A 21500-nucleotide genomic window follows, 5' to 3' on the forward strand; every position below is an offset into this window, starting at 1 on the left:
CATCCAAATTAACTTTCCAATTGCGCCCGCAACATGTTCTTAGATAAGTACGACATCCAGCAGATTCTTGGTACAAAGTGTAACCACTCTGAAAATCCAGTGATAGAAGACTTCTGCATTTACCTTCAACTATAGATGTACCGCTTGGCACTTCATAAACAGTCAAGCTGGAATTTGCCTTCACGCTTCAGCAGCTTTGAAAGATGTAATTTTAAAACTACGGCAAATAATTATTTTGTTTCGCATAACACTCACGTTCCACTTTCCTCCATATTTGAACTTTAAGTTGTGGTAACAAATATAGAGGCATTGTGAATCTCGATTACTATTTCGCAAATCTATATTGCAGCTTGTTAATGTATGATTATTCATTGGAACCTAAGCATTATTTAGACAAAACATATTTGTTTTATATCCAGGATAAAAATTGAAATTGCGTCTGACTATGAGACCCTTTGAAGGCATGTAAAGTAATATCTCAATAATGTCCGTTAACGGGATCAGCCGTGACGATAGTGTGAGTCAGAGACCTGTTGGTAATTAACATATTGCTTGTGATGTGGATGCAGTTGAATGTAATTAATAGCATTGGGGTATCCTACTTCGAGTAAGGGGAAAGGTAATGACGTAACACACACTATCTTAAAACACACATCAACGTACTTAGAAAGATCATCGTTTTGTATATGAAACGCTTTCTGTCTAAGAGAATTTGTATGACTCATAGAGGTCGTGCCAATGAACTAAGACTGAGATCCTGCCACAGGAAAACTTCTCATCCTGAAAAGATTTTTGGCCGCTCAATCTCACTCAATCTTAAAGTATGTTTCGGCAAACAGCATGCGGAAGTTTCTTCACCTCTGCTTGTTTTTTCACCGAGAAAAATTAATATTAAAGATTAGTCACACTATCGTATGTTCTATTTAAATACTCACGCATCTTAAGAAAAACCTAATAATAAATCAATAAATAAATATTAAAAACTGAGATCTATTGTGGAAAAAATCATTCCAGCATGAGCAAGATATTTATTCATTAACTAACTAACTAACTCTATGGCCTATGGAACCCAGAGGTTCAATTCCGCGTTCACAAAAGCTCTCCACTGACTTCTATTCTTAGCCAATTGGATCCAGTTTCCATTTTGTATTCCTATTTCTGCGAGGTCTATCTTAATACAGTATTGTCCTCCCATTTGTTCCTAGGTCTTCCTAATGGTCGTTTTCCGATTAGTCTTCCAGTTAAGACTTTGAAAGCGATCCTACTTTTTTCCATCCTGGCTACATGAACTGCCCACCAGAGTCTCTTAGACATGATGACCCTAATAATGTTTGGTAAACGGTGTAAATTATGTATTTCCTCGTTATGAAGTTTCCGCCATACCCGTTCCTCTTGGGTCCGAATATTCGTCTCAGGATCTTGTTCTCAAATACTTTCAGTCTATGTTCTTCCCTCAGAGTAAGTGATCATGTTTCGCAACCATACAGAACAATAGGCATGATTATCGTTTTACATATTTACATATGGATATTTGTTCTTTCCAAACAGAAAAATAGACCAAAAAATACAATGTGTATGTGTTTCCGTCTCTCTCTCTCTCTTTTTTTTATCTGAAAATGTGCAAAGATGTTCTTTCAAAAGTTATTTTTTAGTAATCTATCTAATTATTTTTTGGTAATTCATTAGATTTTGTTTCTTTAATGTCTCTTTTTTTATTGTATCTGCATGGCATGCATCCCGCCGATTTTTAGACATCATGTTTCAATTTCTCACATGTCTTTGATGTTGCTCTTCATGTTATGTAATGTTCTTCCAAACAATGAAATTTCACTCATCACTATAGCTATCTGTATTTTTTTAATCTTTTATTCCATTACGCTCTGGTATAAATTAACTTTAAAAAAGGACAAGAAGAAAAGAAACATAACGTGAGATTGCAACCACACACATCTCCTTCTACCGTAAGATTTCTTTCGAAGTCCCTATGAGCTCATTTATGAGAATATCATCATCATCATTAGCTGAGAGGTTCAGTAATTAGCGTTTTACTTTGCAATTGAGAGGTACCCAGTTCTCATTCACTTTTCGATCAACATTTCAGAGCTTTTTCCTCAGTTTGATCAGAGAATCCTGTCATTAAAAAAAAAAAATCCTAGGGACAACTGAAGGTGAGAAATACGTGATTTCTAGGCGTTAGATTGGAAGAGAAAGACCCTGGCAACCAGATCATTTGATCTTAATTTTACAAATTTTGTAATTTGGAACATTTTTGAAGTCATTACTAGATAAGGTGTCTGATGAAAATAATAATATATTGCCGAAACCGTAATACAGATCATTAATTTAAGTGTTTTCTTTCGTCAGATACATTATCTTAATTTAAGTTACTTATATTTCCAAGCTAGAGTCAGAAGTATTCCTGCCTGAAAAAGAGGGTCAACTATTGGAAGAATAGTAAATGAATTTTAAATGATTAGCAGAATATGTGTGTAATGAGCATGAACTTTTGAATGTAAGTGTACATACTATTCTCAATGTACAGGAATAACTTCTTTAAATGTGAGCGCTATCAGATTAATAAGTCCATTAGTGTTTCCTTGCAAGGCCGTGTATTCAAGAGGATAAAACCCTTTAGACAAGATCTAAGATCTATTTAAATCACTTAACATAATTATACTTACAAAAAACTGCTGACAAAAAAAAAAAAAAAAAAAAAAAGGAATTTTGAAAATGCTGTCTTACATGAATATTTATCTTACAGAAACTAACACGAAAAATTTTTCTCTCAGCTCGATTAAAGGAATGAATATTAGTTTTTTCTTCTTTCTCTCAATGTTTGAGGTATGTGACTGGTTTTATATTTTTGTTAAGCTTTGTATGTGGTTGAGGGAGCATCAAGTGCGTCCTGTGTGACCCGGTACCGTTACTCGGACGAGCGGAGAAGAACCAGTTCGCTGCGTCAATGAACGCCACGTAAATACGTTGTTGTTATGTTATGGGAGGAGAGCGGGGAGGAGCGATAACTGCTTGTAATAATCATCGCAAACACAACAGCTGGGAAAGAGGATTAAGTGGAATGCAATCTTTGTAAACCGGAAATACGCCACGAAAAAAAAAATGAACAAGATTTTTAATGTCGTTTCAGTTTTGTTCTTGTTTATCCTTTTAAATGGTCGAGGTGAGAGTTCATTGGTTCTTAAATTCCCATTATGCAACATTCGCTCCTCTTTCAATAGTTGCCTTTATAAGGAAACTCAAGATTTATGTGATCAATCCAGAGCGATTATACGACCTATGGACACATTCTATATACCATGAAAAGTCTAAATTCTCTCATATATTCAGAATTGTTTTGTACCCGGAAAGCATTCATGGATTTTTTGAAGTCTTGCACAGGAATTGTATCAGAAGGTGAATCTTACTAATACAGGGCGTAAAATTTCAAAATCAGGCGCACTCGCCAATCCAAAAATGATGGTCACCAGTATCTCTCACGTAAAATTATGAACCCCCCTCCCATCCGTGGCCATTGGTTTAACAAAAAAAGATCACACCAGGGCATAAAATTTAAAAACTAGACAATTAGATTCAGGATAATCAATTTTGAGTTGGACAATTCATATACTTGTTAAGAAATATCTTACCTTAAGACTTCACGTTTGTGTAACGCTATCTCTGTGCACTGAAGTACCAATTGTCGATTGCAGTTTTCGGATCAAAGTCTTAAACGGAGTTTAGGAAGAAACCATTCCTATTAAACACTGGTCGCCAGCTCTAAATTTGTAGTCGCCAAAGGCGACCTGGTGACCGGTAATTTTGTGCCCTGTACTAATATGAAGAACTTCATTATTAATCTAAATTTATGATCTAGTTCAGCTTTACACAGCGAGGGATTTTTTCAAGACAATTTCTCCAATGAACATAAGACTGTTCCTGACTCACAATTAAAAAAAAAAAAATCTCTACAATCCTTACTTTTTCCCAAGTAACAAACTAACTCTATGGCCTATGGAACCCGGAGATTCAATGTCACATTCACAAAAGCTTTCCACTGACTTCTATCCTTAGCCAACTGGATCCAGTTTCTACTTTGTATTCCTATTTCTGCGAGATCCATATTCATATTGTCCTCCTGTCTACGCCTAGGTCTCCCTAATGGTCGTTTTCCGATCGGTCTTCCAGTTAAGATTTTGAAAGCGTTCCTACTTTCTTCCATTCTGGCTACATGACCTGCCTATCTGAGCTTCCTAGACTTGATGACCATAACAATGGTATATGGTATAAATTATGTAGTTCCTCTTATGAAATTTCCGTCATTCACTATTCTTGTTCCTCTTCGGTCCGAATATATGTCTCAGGATTTTGTTCTCCAATACTTTCAGTCTGCGTTCTTATTTGAAATGTCTGGAAGGTTGATAAACTTCAGAGAAGGTTACTTTAGACATCCTGGGAAAATTATGAAATAATGTTTGAAAATAATTTTAATTACATAGAATTGAATATCTTCAATTTTAAAACACCGTTTAAAAATATTTTTTAATGTTTTTTGTAATGCATTTGCCCTGTTACAGTTCGATTAATTTTTCTGTGTTTTAAAGGAGTTCTAAATGAGGATTATCTATACAATAAAAATTGTGGATAATAATACGTACGAGAAACTGCTTTTAGAGAAACAAAAGACCGCTGACGGATGGTGCAAACCTATATTTGTCTCTTGCCAACGAGTGCATTAACACTGAACTTCCAACAAATAGCAGTCGTTAACATTTGTCTGAAATGAGTTTCTGTGTTCTGTATCCTTATGCAAGCCGATGTTATGGAACTAGGCTATTCCTCACTATTTTATCTCGCCTCCTAAACAGCTAGATTGCGGGACCGTACTACCGGTTTCTGTTACATATCTCAAGTGTTCTATTTGAGACCCGTGCCCTATGTGTTATACAACACAACCAAACACTGCTGTAAGATGAGTTGCATAATAGCTAGGCGTTATCAGTACATATTTTTACCAGTGCTTGTAGTTTGAAAGAAATTTTCCTAAGCTAGGGAAATCTTAAAGGTAAATTTAATAAAAAGTTGTTTTTTTTTTCTCGATAAAACGTGAAAAGCCATATAAATTCTAGCACTGACTGACTGACCAATATAAATGGATTTTCTCAAGGAAAGCTATGAACATGGGTTTCTACTTATTTTTTTCCTGTTTTGTGTAATAGAATATGGGTCAGAATTAGTGCTACCTGGTAAAGCACTCAAATTATCTACTTTTTTTTTTATGTTTCCTTATAGATATTTAAAGCATTTAAATTTGAAATATTTAAAATGAAAAGCTTTCGGATCGTATGCCCAATTAAATCGTTATAAATACGTGTGTATAATATGCTGTAATCTTCTGTGCTATATTGAAAATTATCAAAGAAACTCAATATACCGTCTACCTTTCTGCAATTCGGTATTATATTTCATAAGCCACGAACTTTTTTATTCGTGCTATTTTTTATTATTAATTTTAATTATGAACATTGTCTCGTGCTGTTATTTATTCATGATTCACTGTCAGACAAGCTGATTAATTATTATTATTATTATTATTATTATTATTATTATTATTATTATTATTATTATTATTATTATTATTATTATTATTATTAATAGTAATGGAGGACGTAGTATAGTACTTAGCATAGAGAATGTAAAATTCACTAGCTGTCTCGAATTCGATTCCAGCTCACGCCAAATGAACTTTGTGGTGACAAACAGCGTGTGTGTAGGTTTTCTCACGGTTCTCCCATTTCCTCCCACTTTCTTCATTCCATTATTTCATTAATTATCATTAGAATCTTCCTTAGCCACGGTGTATAATCATGAAGTTTCATTTCAAGCTGCCATGGAATTATGGAATATGTTAACCGTCAGTATTATAATCTTGTTTCTGGTTGTATCTACAATTACTAACCACTAGTAAAAAAAGTTAAAAAAAAAAAAAAAAAAACTCTTGGAGCTGTTCTTAAATGAACAATATACAGTACTAACGTTGATTACACGCTTCGCTGGGCTAAAATAAAATTTTAAATGCACAACTTCCTTATATATATCGCAACTTCCAAGTTGCGGGGCTGAATTTGGATATAAACGGCATCGGCGTCTCTGTTCGTCTCAGCGTCCCCGAAAAACCATGGATTCGATACTAGTGTAGGTCATTTTCGATTATTTTAAAAATCTCCCCTAAGTTGCACCGTGAAAGTGAAATAATTAAAAGCATCCCAAATCCGAACTTCATTTATGTTGAAAATTTGATCGAGATCGGATAGGTGGTTCAAGATTTATTGTCACAAACAAAGTGACTTTCATTGCTTGTTAATGAAGATGAATTTATGTAATTTTTAGTTTAAATTGTATGATTTTCAGTGTAATGACATTTGATTAAGTTTTTCTTTCTTACTCTTCCAGATCCAATAGCGATGCTAATTCGTTCTTTGGTGACCACTTTGGTCGCCTTATCAGGCTTCTCTTCTACGTTTACTCAGGTAAGTTATAACAGCAATACCATTTGATAAGTAAACAATCGTTCTATTATTGGTAGATGCAGTATCGTCATGGACTCACTTCCATGTACAGTATATTTGTGCTGACCTATAAACATTATACTGAAAGAGTAAAATGTACAATTTATTTAGATTTCCGGAAGATTTCATTTTCAGTTTAGCGTTGTATTCAGCATCGAGAATATATGGGGACTTGGATCTACAGCTGAACGTGGGATTGCACCACACGAGCTCTCGCCGGGAATCGAGCCCGGGTCTCGTACGCCAAAGGAGCGTACGCTAACCACTTGACAACGAGGTAGCTCTAAATTTCCGAAAGAAAGAAATTTTTAAAGAATAAGAATTGAAGTTAAGATAGCAGTCATAAAATATGATTGCATGAAAATTAATGTTAAATATATGTATTGTGTTATATTTCTTTTCCTAACAGCAATATTGTTTGAAACGAAATATGTAACTTTAGAAACCTTGCACTTACTTTAACTAAAGTATTGTCTCATTCAGTCTGGATTTCTGCCAGAAATCAAACCAAGTATGTTCATAAGTTAACAGTTTAGATAGCCATGCATATAGAGAATGCTTTATCCTCTATATTATAGCTATACAAGGAAAAATAATTTGTTCTGATTTAGTGTGGTGGTTTTAGAACTATCACATTTACATAAAGCTGAAACATTTCAATTCTGGCTATAAAATATTTTAATGCTGCAGAAATGAAATGGGAAAGTTTGAGTTAGTCATACGTGAGTAAGTAAATGTTATCCTGTGCAATCATGTTTTAAAATTGCAATGCAGGCATCATCAATATTGTCAGTGAACAATTCCTCTTATGATGACGTCATTTTGCCACAAGATATAGTTGCTTCGTAACATACACAGTACTTAGCCGGCGTGTTTGTAACATGGAGACATTCATTTTACAAATATTTAGGTTGGCTGACATCATTAAAAGGGATCTGTGTTTTTTTAGTCTGTATAGGATGGAAACAAAGAGGGTAATGTCCAGTCTAAAATGGCTGATCTTGTTACTTAATTCACACTAATAAAGAAACAAAATATCTTATTTATGGTCTTTTTCTTTATTTACTAGTTATTTAACACAATTAACTCAATATTATTAATTTTGAACTATTACAATGCATGAATCAAGATCAGAATGTATGATAGTTTAGTCAACTTAAAAACTTGAAGCCTGGCAACCTCGATTCTTTGTATTGTTCTAAGAATCTTGTCGGCGAAGGTGAGGCAACTAAACAAGTTTTTTCTTCGGCTATAAATTCCTTCTATCACTATAGAATGACCTAATCTAACAGAGTAGCTTTTAAATTCTTAAGACGTTGCCATGTTTTTGAAGTAGATACACGAATTGAATGTGAAATAACAGGTGCCACAGGGCTTTAAATCCTTAAATTGAGAAAATTGATTTTTATTGATGTGCGATTTGCGGACTATTACAAGCAGATATTATATTATGTTAAAGCATAGATGTAGCCAGAATGGAAGAAAGTAGGAACGCTTTCAACGTCTTAACTACAAGACCAATCGAAAAACGACCATTAGGAAGACCTAGGCGCAGATGGGAGGACAATATTAAGATGGATCTCGCAGAGATAGGAATACAAAGTAGAAACTAGATCCAATTGGCTATGGATAGAAGTCAGTGGAGAGCTTTTGTGAACGCGGCATTCAACCTCCGGGTTCTATAGGCTATAGAGTTAGTTAGTTACTTAAAGTATAGATAGAAATAGAGAAGATAGAATGTTTGTTTAAAGTCTATCGTTTGCTTTAAAAGTTAATAGTCTTGTATCATTAGTCTTGAATAGCATTTTTGCTTTCCATTTTTAAATATCTCAAATTGATTCATTAAATGATCACAGCAGCATAGAAATCAATGTCAATTAAATTGAATTGCCATCGTTTGATTCAGTGGGTACTCTCTTCTTTTTGAATTTGTTTAGTTTCCTTTTTGCAAAGTTAGAGAATCCCGAAACGTTTCGCTGCTATCTGTTGTGTCAATGCTCTTAATCGATTCGCGTTAGATTCCAATCTGATGATCACCATACTAATAATAATAATCATAGGTATCCTGCAAGTATTGGCAGATCATTTGCCGTAACTGACAAGAATCCATGCTACACGGTCTTCTGCCATCCTCTTCGTCTTCACGTGCGATTTTCCTGTTTTTATATCGTCCATCAGTTGTAGTCTCCTTCGCCCCCTCCCTCTCTTTCCTGTCATCATACTCTCTAGCACGTCCCCATGATGTATATAGTCCCTTCTTAGCCAATGTCCCAACCAATTTCTCTACCTCTTCTCAATAATATCTAAAATTGTTCTTTTCTTCTGTGCAATTTGTAACACTTTCTTATTCGTTTTCCGCCCGATCCAGCTAATTCCCCCCATTCTTCTTCACACCCACATTTCCAAAGCTTTCAGTCGTTTTTCATCATTATTGCGTAATGTCCATGTTTCTGAACCATACAGTACAATACTCCACACGAAGCATTTTTTGTCTTTTTCTCAACTCTTTATTCAAATTCCCACAAAATAGTATTTTCATCCTCCTAAAGGCTTCTTTCGCCATTCCTCTCATTGCTTTTATTTGACGATAGTAATGATAGAGAAATAGTATCAATGGTTTAACAAATCAAAGCGGTTGATCCATAAGCAGCGATTCAGCGGTCTGACTGACCATAGTAACATTAGGAATACATATTTTGATTATCTTGGTATCAATCACCAAATGTATAAATAAAACGAGTAACGGTGTTACGTGTACATCACATGAAGCAGTTTGGTTGTAAGGCGTGGTATATTTCCAATTATTATTGAAACCGGAATTGGTAATATATTTCTACCACTTCCGGTTTTAGTAGAGAGATTAGAATTGAGATTGAATATACTCTTGAGACGGTTAAATGATAGCACAAAAAAGCTTCTCACTAGCTACTGCCATTTTTACTTTATGTCGATCAACGTTCAAACCGGGACTGGTTTATTTATACCACTTCCGGTTTGAATAAAGAGTTTATAAAGAAAGATAGTACATATTTTTAGAACGCTAAACTGATACCAAAAAACGGTTGTAGCTGTCTCTTATCGTTTTTTGCTGTTTTGTATGTCAATATTGAAACCGGAAGTTGCAGTGGATTTCTATTACTTCCGGTTTTAGTACAGTGAAACCTGTTAACTTGGCCACCTCTCTAAGTTGGCCACCTGCTTATCTTGGCCTAGTTCGTCTTGAACCTGCATTTTCCCATAAGACATTCGTTACTTATTACTCTGTAAGTTGGCCACCTGTCTATCTTGGAAGTTGGCCACACTGAAGCAATGTTTACCCTATGATGATAATGATAAATTTACCTGCGTATCTTGGCCACGAAAAATACAATTTTGTTATTTTTCTTAACTCTTTCGAATTCCCATATGAGAGGCAGATGTTCTGTATTTGTGACTAGACACAAAGAGGCATAGATTCGCACGATTTGTTCTTGGAGGTCAATGGCCAGAACACTACCCTCATAAAAGGGTTGTGAAGGAAGATGTGACTAAGAAAAAGCACGTGCAGGAATTCAGGAAATGGTCATAAGTATTTGTTTACCCTGCCTGTTTTGGTAAAACCATTAGCTATATCGGCTCCTTTCATCAGTGGGAAACTTTAGTAATTCCGGAAAATTCTGAAGGTTAAAGCTCAATTGTTATTTATTGGCACCTGACTGGATGTCAAAAGGTAGCGGAGGTTTTGAGATATGAATTCCCTCAAGATTTTCTCAAAACATCTTTTGCTCCGAGGGAAACACTTTTATTACTTCATTAACAAAAGGTAGTTAACTACAATATTAGAATGTGCATATCTGCCAAAAAGAATAAAGCAAATATGTCTAGAATGAACCACCATTCAGTAACAACTGAAAAGAAGTCATGTAAATTGCATATGAATTTCTCAATTTATAACTTAGCTTTTCTTGTTTTCAATCTGAATAACTCAGTGTGCTATAATATCAATTTTAATAAACTGCGTACATACACTTCTATTTCATGGTTATTTGTGTTATTGTGTTTTCAATTCGAATAATCCAATGTACCAGACTAGTTTTCAGGAAGAGAAAGGTATGCATATATATTAAACATACTATCAAGAGCGCCGATCCTGGGGGACCGAGGGGACTTCCCCCCCCCCAAAGCTCATGTGGCCCCTATTTTATTTATGAGTATACAATATTTGGTATAATTTGAGTGCAATTTGTCTTAAAATCTTCATATATATACCTTTTGCATCTAAATCCCCCCTCAAAATTTACAGAGAAATCGGCGCTCTTGCATACTATAGTAATATTTTCTAGTACTGTATATTTTTATGATTACTCTATATACATTATTTATAAGTAGCTGTCGTGCCACTGCTTATTAAAATTTTACAATCAAGTAATACTAGAAATCCTATTCTAAAAATACACAAATCACACTTATTTTCTGTAAGTTGGCCACCTGTCTAAGTTGGCCACTTTTCGATGGAACCGATGGTGGCCAACATAGACAGGTTTCACTGTAGATAGTTAAAGATGGAGAGATAAGGTAGGTTCTTTGGATGCTTAATCATTTGCAGAAAATCATTTCTCGTTATGTGTTCGAACTTTTGCTCTATATTGGCCAACATTAAATCCCGAAGTGATTGATTCCTACCACTTCTCGTGAGTGGATATCCTCGTCTAATGAACTCGATTCCTGAATTTTGACTCTATATCCTGGCCGAAATTTCTGGTCCTCCATCAGGTAGTCCTTGATATTTTGTGTTTTCGAACGGGCGTACGGACAGACAGAGTAAATATGTACTGGAAGTTTTGGTAAACAAAATTTCTGAGTTCATCCCGGCGAAATTAAAATACCGCTAATTTTATAGTAATTTTGTGTTATCTTCAAATTAGGGATGGGCAAAACCGGTTTTTATAAAACCAGAAATCGGTTTCTAGGAAAACCGAAAACCAACATTTCGGCTTTTCACCGATACCGGTTTTCTCTTCAAAAACGGTTCGGTTTTCACGGTATAATTAGTGGTATTTTAACTTCGCCGGGATGAAGACTCTTTAACTCATGTCAAAGTGGTCCCGGGTTTGATTCTCTACCGGCGCTTTCCAATTTTTGGGCGTGCACCGAGCATCGTGAGGCAAACTGCAAACTGGGGAGTCAAGTGAATAAAGGACGTGACGACGTAGAAACAGGAGTGTCATTTAGGGGGGCAGGAGGGGCAATTTCCCCCGAAGAGTTTGAAGAATACATATACTTTAATCGATTGTCTACTAATGTACTAGTAATAAACGTAAAAGTCATATGTCGGTGGTGCTCTTGTACCCCTCAAGCAAAGGCTGAAATGACGCCCCTGCCTAGAAATCTCTTAATACTCCTTTTAGAGACAGGGCGACACGACACAGCACACTGACATCGTGTTTGTCGCTAGTTCAACCGGTCGCTTAAAGAAACAGATGGCGTTGGAGCGTCTCAGGTCCATAAAGGGCTGTCATGTCAGTGGTTAGAGATATACCACATTGACTTGATACCTAGTCTCTCCTCCCAAGCTCTGCTATCGGCTGAAGGAATTCCACTCTCTTTCGCTAAGGCTCTCTCGCTTAGCAACAACTGCACTCTTATTGGCTCAGTGCGTGGGGGTGTCGAGGGTGTGGGCTTTAGTTCGCATTTTTGCCATGGTTCAAGACATTTTGGCAGCACTGTAGTTAATATTATACGAGTATTAATGTCCATCTTGGCTATATAGTTAGCGTACGCGCTTGTGGTACAAGAGACCCGAGTTCGATTCCCGGCAGGAGGTTATGTTATTCGGATTTAACGTTAAGCTGTAGGTACACGTCTTATGTAGTTGCATTATGAAAGCGACGCTAAATTCAAATCAAACCAAAGAAGTATACGAGTTTTGTGTGTGTGTGTGTGTGTGTGTCTATATAAAGTAAGAAAATTATACACTTGTTCCTTAATGTAGGCAACAGATTAAATTTCAAATCAGTCCTGGCTTTCATCGTCTGTCCTTGTGCATATAATTACAAGTATATGAACTGCTGTTTCTTGAGCATATGGCAATTTGTTTTTAATTGAAATGCGTTTACGTAGGAACTGACATGACGCTGGTTTCTGTCTAGAATCTCTGTCTACAGCAACAATAGACGTACGAGGAGAGAAAGTAGAACAGGCGACTAGTTTTCTGTTCTTTTAACTAGATTCATTAATGACGACATGAAGTGGGAACGTGGAATAAAAGGAAAGAAATATTTTCCTGGTTTATTGAATACTTCGTGTGGGCTATTGTAACCAATGAAGCGGATTTTTTGCAATATTACTAACATTTAACGAAATAAAAGTTCCAAGATGAGGCATCTACCAATCGAAAGATCTTATTCAGCTAAACAAAAATGATAACTCATGAATGAAAAAAAAAAAACTTATGCGTAGTTTTTGAGAAGTAGCTCAAGTGGTAGAGCGTTGACTTCGCATTCAGGAGTTGTCGTGGGTTCGAATCCCGCTGCCGACCATCCTGACTGAGGTTTTCCAGGGTTTCCCTCACTCCTACCAGGCAAATGTCGGGATGGTATCTACTAAACAGACTCTGGCCGATACCTTCCCTAATCCTTTCCATTGTTATTGGTGTTGTTGTGTATACAGTGTAAAATGGCCTCAGAGCTGTATCTGGTGATTGTTAAATAAATAAAATAAAATAAATGAAGGGAAACGAGTTTTCCTTTGTAAGTCTAAACAACTGAGGCTGCACGAGAACAGGCCTCTTATTGAGACATAAACTGATCCTCAAAATATGCTCTCATTGTGCTCTTCAATATGACAAGCGAGACGAAAGTAAGCAATATGATTGATAAGGTGCAGCCTAAAGTTATCACTCTAAAACTTTAACTTCTGTTTTATGTAATTATTTTATTTATTTATTTATTTAACAATCACCAGATACAGCTCAGAGGCCATTTTACACTGGATATCCAACAACAGCAATAACAATGGAAAGGATTGGGAAGGTATCGACCAGGGCTGTTTAGTAGGTACCATCCCGGCATTCGCCTGATAGGACTGAAGAAAACCCTGGAAAACTTCAGTCAGGATGCTCGGCAGCGGGAATCGAACCCACGACTTCCCGAATGAGAAGCCAATGCTCTACCGCTTGAGCTACTTCGCTCGGTAAGCAATGCTTTTAAGTAAAGCAATGTCCAAATGTAAGTTATATTTCAGTGGACAGATTTTCAGTTTAGCGTCCCTTTCAGCAACGAGGCTATATGAGGCGTGGATCTACAGCTTAACGTGTAATGCGAACCACATGAGCTCCCTACTTAAATGGAACCCGGGTCTCGCACTCCAAAGGTGAGTACACCAACCCCTTAGCCACGACGAAGCTCGTATCAATGGATAGATTACACCTATCTGAAGAAATTATCATGGTTGAGGACACTGGCGTCTCTGGTATGTAGAATTGGGGGGGACGTCAAAGAAAGTGATTTAAATAGTACTATCTACCCTAACCTGTTTATTATCTTCGATTCCATTTGGTACCTTTCTGCTTACCTTCACGAACACCCTAAGGCATATCAAGAACTCTGTTATAATCATTTCACAGCCTGAATATTATATTGAAAATAAATATTATTATTTATATGTTATTCTGTCGTTAGTAAATAAATTAAATTAAGATAAAATATTGAATATTTTGAATACGAGTCCCCCCGCCAGAGACGCCCGTGGCTGAGGATACATTCTCATGTGTAGGTTTCGACAATTCAAAAAAACAAATCTTTAAGGCACTAAATTGTATTGTTCGTTACCAATAATAATTGTTGCTGAAAGAAATTTTTATTTATTTATTTATTTATTTATTTATGTGTACTGTATATCTAAAACATACTGTTAAATTGTGTCTTTTATTGTTCATATTTTCCTAACTGTGACACACACACTCCTTTATGCACATGGAATCCGCGGTCTCAGTGGAGCCCCTCTCTTTGGTCTAGTGGCTAGCACGTACACCTTTAGTGTACGAAGTCCTGGGTTCGTTTCCCGGTGGGAGAGCCTTTGGAATTTTAATTGTCATCGATGTTTCTGTGTTCGAGTCCCTGTCGTTTTAAGTTACCGGTAAAGCGAGTTAAACAAGTAAAAAGCGAGTAAAATTCAATAGAAACTAGTAATAAGTAAATAAGAAAGTTAATGAGGCACGTTCCTTGAATCAGTTAACTTTTTAAAAAGTTTTTTTTTTTTTTTTTTTTTTTAATGTAGTAGACCATTCACTTTTGGTGCATAGGATCCTGGGTCCGACCTCAGCTCACGCCAGGTGAGCTTTGTGGTGGACAAACACCGTGTGCGTGGGTTTTCTTGGGGTTCTCCCGTTCCTTCCCACTTTCTTCATTCAACTATCTCATTCATTTCTCATTATCACCGTCTTCTTTACCCTACCCAGCATAACCGTGGAACGAAAAACTTAAAGATTTCATTTTTCTTTTACACACATATTACTTATTAAGGTAAGTGTATTTCTAATCAGAAAGCATTATGTGTGTATCACTAAGCCAGTAACCAATTATTATATTTGAATTACTTTGTTCTTTATAAAATATACTCTCTGCAATTCTGTTTATTTACCTACGGATATGTTCTTATATCATTACATGGCCAGTTGCCATCTGTGAAGCTTCAATTGACTCTGGTCTCGGGTTTACAAACCTCTACAAAATTTGAAAGCATTAGTTAGTATGCAGGTGCGTGATATTTACGTTACAGAATTAGATTCTAACAAACTTCTTCTGGTTCACCTAAACCATAGGTTGGTGGGCAACTGAAAATATCACTTTATTATCTCCAACGAATACCTTCGCACAGTGCTTCAATCGTCCTAGTGTCGTGCAGTGGAGTTGTCTGAAACGTTAGGTTGACGATCGAGAGGCGACGCTATTGAGAAATTCTAGCCCCTTTGCAGAGTAACTTCTTGTTCACTTGAACCATAGGTTGGTGGGCAACATGGAAATTTTAAAACTTTTCTCTCTGTTGGGAGAGCTGTTTATACTTGGATAAGGTCTCTTCTTCGTAACTGCATCTAAATATTCTACCCTTGGTCTTCCTCTTTCTGGTTTTCCTTCTGCTTTTGCCTCTATGAGCACGGTGATCCAATCGGAGTACTGAATAAGATAGCCAAGCATGTTTTTTTTCTTTTTCCTGTTATCTTCATGATCTGTCGTCCTTCATTAGCTTCCTTTAGTACGTCTTCATTTCTTTTCCTTTCGGTCCATGATATGTACAGCATTTCGCGCCAACATCACATTGCAAATGCTTCCAACTTGGATATTTCAGCTTTTCTCAATGTCCACGTCTCTGATCCATAAAGCGCCACGCTCCATACGAGGGTCTTAATAAATCGTTGTCGAATGTCCAACGACACATTTCTTGATGGTAGCAGTCCTCTTTTCCTATTTAATGCTTCTTTAGCCTGCGCTATTATGGAACTTCTGTCTTTTTCACTTCTTCCGTCCGAGGATATTAAGACTTCTTAAATAGGGGAACGTCTTAATATCTTGGATTTTCTTTCCCTCTAGCCATACGTTTGTTCCTTCCTGCCTTGCTCTTGTGCCTTTTATCACTTTAACCAAAGGGATAAAATGCACAAGAGCAGGACAGAAAGAAACAAGCTTATGGCTAGAGGGAAAGAAAATCCAAGATATTAAGACGTTCCCCTATTTAAGAAGTCTTAATATCCTCGGACGGAAGAAGTGAAAAAGACAGAAGTTCCAGAATAGCACAGGCTCTTCTTATTTCACTTTGGTATGGTATCTAACAAACAAACAGAAAAGTAACCTAATAAAGTAAATTGGGGGAAAAATTAATGAGCACTGTTAAAAATATCTGGCAGTAGTGTTCGTCGATTGTTGCTAACATTTGTTTCATCGTTCCCTTTACTCTTCACTCAGCCTATGTTATCCATTTTTATCCATCCTTTATTTCCTTTGTATAATAAAAGGAAATAACAAAATACAATTTTATTAATAATAATATATCAAGGATAATATAATAAAAACTACTATGTTCATAAGATCTTTTTTCTGCCATTATTTTAACCGTATAATGAAAATAGCAATTTGTCTTTACCTTCTTAGAAGAAATGTCATTCTTTTTGCATTGTAAATTGCAAAGGCAGAAGGTCGTGTACATCGGTGACCTTGTGTTTTGTATTAAGAGAACTTAATAAAAGAATTCAAACAAAAGAACAACGCCTTCACATTAGAGCAACTGGCCTTTGTGGTTAAGGGACTACGAGAAGCCATAATGGATGACGGAGAAAGAGAATGTGTTATTTAGCTTGTGTATGTGTTATTAGCACTTACTTTTTACTTTTTTTCGCCTCTTTCTTTCTTCTTCATTCGTGTAAATTATTTTTTGACACAGTAGCACATTTTATAATACAATTGCGTTGACGGAAATTAGTTCACTCGTCTGCTGTTAATCCGTCTATGGACTAGTTTTCTCTATTAGATGGTGGCTGATGTTATTGTACGCTTATCTTCGCAGATCGGTTTCGAATTGATCAGAATGGAAATTCTTTGATAGAGAGAAGAGTTCTTTTGCAAATGTAATTAAATATCTCCGTCTCTTTTAGCCTAAAAGGCATAACCGTGGGACGTAAAACTTAAAGATTTCATTTCATTTTGTACAAATGTATGTTGGGTTAGGAAGTTTTGGAAGGGGAGTCGGGACCCGTTGGACCCCCTCGTAGGTGCGCCTCCCCCACGTGGCACTACTACTTGTAAATCATAGAGTGAAGACATCGACTGAATATTGCTGCAGTTTCTGTATGGAAAAGGTGATCACTTAGTATATATTTGTCTTCTAAAATTTTGGGACTAACATTCGGTTATCTCTTAAGTTTTGTTTCTTCTCATTACTTCGGAAGATTAGTGGAGCATTTTTTTGCACTTCATGATAAGTAAACATTGATAACATAAAGTCTAAATATTCTTCTGCGGCTTAGGAGTACAGTAGTCCATGTTAAAGTGTCATACATCTGGATTGTTGTTATTGAATTGCAGTCCAGAGTTCCTTCAGCACCAAAGCTGTATGAGACATGGACCTACAGTTGAAAGTGCAATCCGAATCCACCGAAATATGTTCAAATTTTAAAGCTCTCCGATTGGGACCCTGTTCACCAAAGGGATCACTGGGCCAGCGGGGAGGGCTAATAGGTTCAGGTTATGAAAATTATAATTCACATTTAGAAGGCAACAGCCAGATAAACTAAAACTCGAAAAGGAAGTTGTACCATTTTTCTCCTAGTAGCGTCGCCTCTGGTCGTCTAGAGAAATGAAAAGAAAACAAAAAAGGATTTTAAAGCTTCCCTGTTCATTCTTATGAAAGTGTGAGTGTAATTACAGAATGGAATGCAGCTTCCATTTGTTTTCTCTGCGAAAATATTTCCGTTGACAAAACGAAAGAATGAAAGTTGTAGACAAATATTCTTTTACGAGTCTCATCTTCAGTCTCTTCCTCAATTTTCTATTTGATTTTCTTTACGACAATGACGTCACTTCGGTCAATCACTTTCAGTTTCTCCCCTCCCTCCCTCATAAATTAAGAGTTCCTTCCTCTCCAACCAGATTTCCACGATCAATAAATCTCGCCGCCGGACATTTTATTTTATGGGTGGACATCAAATATACTATTTAACTGTCTGTAAAATTATACGTAAGGTTGAGATACCAATAGTCATGAGGTTGAACTGTTGTTAAGTAGCCATAAGTTTGAGGACGAATTGAGGTTGAATATAGTTTATAAACACTCACGAGTAGAAACATAGATTCTTGGATCTAACTCTCTTCTGAAACGTTTTCTATAATTCAAATCTTTTATGTACACTCATGTCCAAAATTATTGTCGCATGTCTAAAAGTATGTTGTTCTAGCAATATAATTTGATAACGAATTCGACTGGTATTTCTTATAATATTAGTGTGTGTACAATCGGCAAAGACATGTATGTGGCAAATTTCATGTCAAAAGAACAGTAAATAAGAACAATAAAGCGAAAATAAAACTTTCTTATTCATTTAGCAACATTTTGTTTTACTCATTGTAATTTTTCTATTTATAATTCTTTTTCTATGAAATTTACCACAAATATACATTTTCTGTTTATACACATAGTATCAGTATTAAAAGTACTCTGCAAAGTCATTATCAAATAATTTCTTACATGAAGACAGTTATAGATATGCGACTATCATTTTGGACATGAGTGTATCTACTGCTATTCGTGTCCATTTCGTGTGTATGCGTTGGGCATTTAAATTCCCTCTATCACAGAAGTTTTTCATAACTGCATCGACATAGAGTCATGGAAGAATTCTAAAGCTATTTTAATTAAATGCCAGTGATCTTCGGAGTTGATGTGCTCAGTGACTTTAGGGTGCTAACACTCCCTCCCCCATTGAGAAAGATGTTTTGCAAAAATAAACATTTATCATATTAAGACATACAAACACCTGGAATTAAATGAACTAGAGATCTTGAACTCCTACCTTGATAAACCTCTGTATACGTCAATCAATGTACTTACTGCAAATCACCCAGTTGAATGTGTATCATTTAGCCGACCAAAGTCTTTAGGCTCTAGAATTACAATAGTTTTTTTTTTCTTTTAATTAGGCTAAAATAGACAGGTAATTGATGGGAATCATTGATTATTGAAGAAATAGTAACAACGTTGTTCACTGCAAACTTACACGTTCTAAGATCGAACCAGGGAACCTTCAGTCAGTAGTAGAGCGTTCTCCTCTGATGTATGGGATCCCTGATTCGGTACCAGCTCGCGCCAAGTGAACTTTGTGGTGGACAAACACCATCTGTGTGGGTTTTCTCGGGGTTCTCCCGTTTCCTCCCACTTTCTTCACTCCAGAATTTCATTCGTTTCTCATCATCACCTCTCCTTTAGCTTAGCCGGCATAAGAGTGAGACGTAAAACTTAAAGATTTCATTTAATTTAATTTGAAAGACCCTTTACACGAGAGACAGAGTCACTTAGTCAAAAATATCTTCCCCTCCATTACGCGTCTCCTTTAACGTATTAAACGGGTATTATTCTGTAGTACCCGAAAAGTCGATAAGGAATTGTAAAATACTTCCACGTATATTTTCAGAAAAAATGATAGGGCTAAATTGTTTTTATAAGAGAAGGAGTGCAGATGAAATGTTGCTACATTAATCATTTCCCTGTAAACAACAATAGCTTTATTGAAAAAGTGCACAACTGCATGTTGAGTTAGGAAGTTTGAGGGAGAGTCTGGTCCCAGTGGACACTTCCCGTGAGTGATCCCTTAAGACATGATAAACATTAAAAAAAGTTCTCGCAAACCAATCTTCTTAAAAAATATTCTTTTGTTTACTTTGAATGACTACACACAATTTAAAATGGAAAATTCAATGAAAGGTTAATTAGTGTAATAGACTTATTTCCTTCAATTCAAGCTTTGAAAAAAGTTCAAGGAGAAGTAAGCTTTCTTTTTTATGAAGTATTAGTGTGAATTACCCTCTTCGCTATATTAAAATAAGAAAAATTAGTAATGTTTCCTTAGTCACTTCTTACCATTATTGAAGTGCTCGCTTATTGACGATGTTTTTTGTCTTAAAACTTACATATTACTATTGTGGAATTAATTTGGATTTAAACGGCATCAGAAGTGTCACTGTTCATCTCAGCGATCCCGAAAGCTAATATCAGTCATTTTCTATCATTTATATATATATATATATATATATATATATATATATATATATATATATATATATTATACAGTGGCGTAGGGAAGGGATGGGTCTAGGGGGCTGCCCCCCCAAAGGGTTCCAACAATGTACTTTGATATTGGTGAAAAGCAATTGCCTTTCATGTACTCTATTTGAAAACAAAACATGTTACTAAAGAGTCCCTAGACAAGCTGTGTTTGCCAACGCTTACTTTGCAATTGCAAAATGTCGGAAAACGTTTTATAATTGTGGGAAAAATGGAAAAAAAGATAGCTGTGTTAATTTCGGTAAGAAAAATGTACAAACAATTCCTCCCTCCAAAAAAACAAAAACAACAACAACAACAACGGGAAAACATCTAAACAATGTATTAATTCAGAGACAGACTCGAAAAACGCTGTAGAAAAGTGGCTAGAACGAAGAAAAAAAACACTGTGTGCTAATTCTGGCGAACAAAATGTCCAAAAACAGCAACCGAGAAACAACGAAGAAATATCTAAAGAAACTGGCACTTCAGAGAAAGATTAGGTATTATTATTATTATTATTATTATTATTATTATTATATTATATTATATTATATTATATTATATTATATTATATTATATTATTATTAAAACTAAACATTGTGGCTCAACAAACGCTACAACATACAGTATATATATGCTCCCCAACACTAAGCCCTCCTAAACAAAAAACAATTGACACACGCTACTGTATATATATATATATATATATATATATATATATATATATATATTCCCCTCTCCCTTTCCAAGTTACGGGGCTATATTTGGATTTAAACGGCATCGGAAGTGTCACTGTTTATCTCGACAATCCCCGAAAACTATGGATTCGGCACTAACATAAGTCATTTCCCATCATTTTTACATATATATTTCCCCTCCCCTAAGTTGCACCGTCAAAATGCAATTATAAAAACCGTTCCAGGTCAGAACCTCATCTATGCTGAAAATTTGATCGAGATCGATGATGTTCAAGAGTTATTAAGTCACAAATCTTGTCACTTTCATTTTTATTTATTTATTTATTTATTTATTTAGATAGATAGATAGATGTCTAATAATTTATATTATTGTAATTCTTGTTTCTTTTCTCATTATTATCATATCTCCATTTAATTCAAAGCTGAAGAAGAGAGATGTTCCTTAGGAATA

General features: G+C 35.7%; 1 protein-coding gene across 4 annotated transcripts in view; it reads left to right on the forward strand.

Annotated features, from left to right (window-relative positions):
- The window catches only part of uif (sushi, von Willebrand factor type A, EGF and pentraxin domain-containing protein uif), a 330814-nt gene that overhangs the window by 82206 nt on the left and 227108 nt on the right, over window positions 1–21500 (forward strand). For all 4 annotated transcript variants that reach the window (XM_081729537.1, XM_081729535.1, XM_081729534.1 and 1 more), the window contains exon 2: window positions 6448–6524. In XM_081729537.1, the coding sequence (XP_081585663.1) occupies window positions 6459–6524 (66 nt within the window). In that variant the 5' untranslated portion in view covers window positions 6448–6458. The remainder of the gene's footprint in view (window positions 1–6447; window positions 6525–21500) is intronic.

The sequence above is a fragment of the Thermobia domestica genome, chromosome 10, assembly GCF_964235325.1.
Source record: "Thermobia domestica chromosome 10, izTheDome1.hap1.1, whole genome shotgun sequence".
Lineage (NCBI taxonomy): Eukaryota > Metazoa > Arthropoda > Insecta > Zygentoma > Lepismatidae > Thermobia > Thermobia domestica.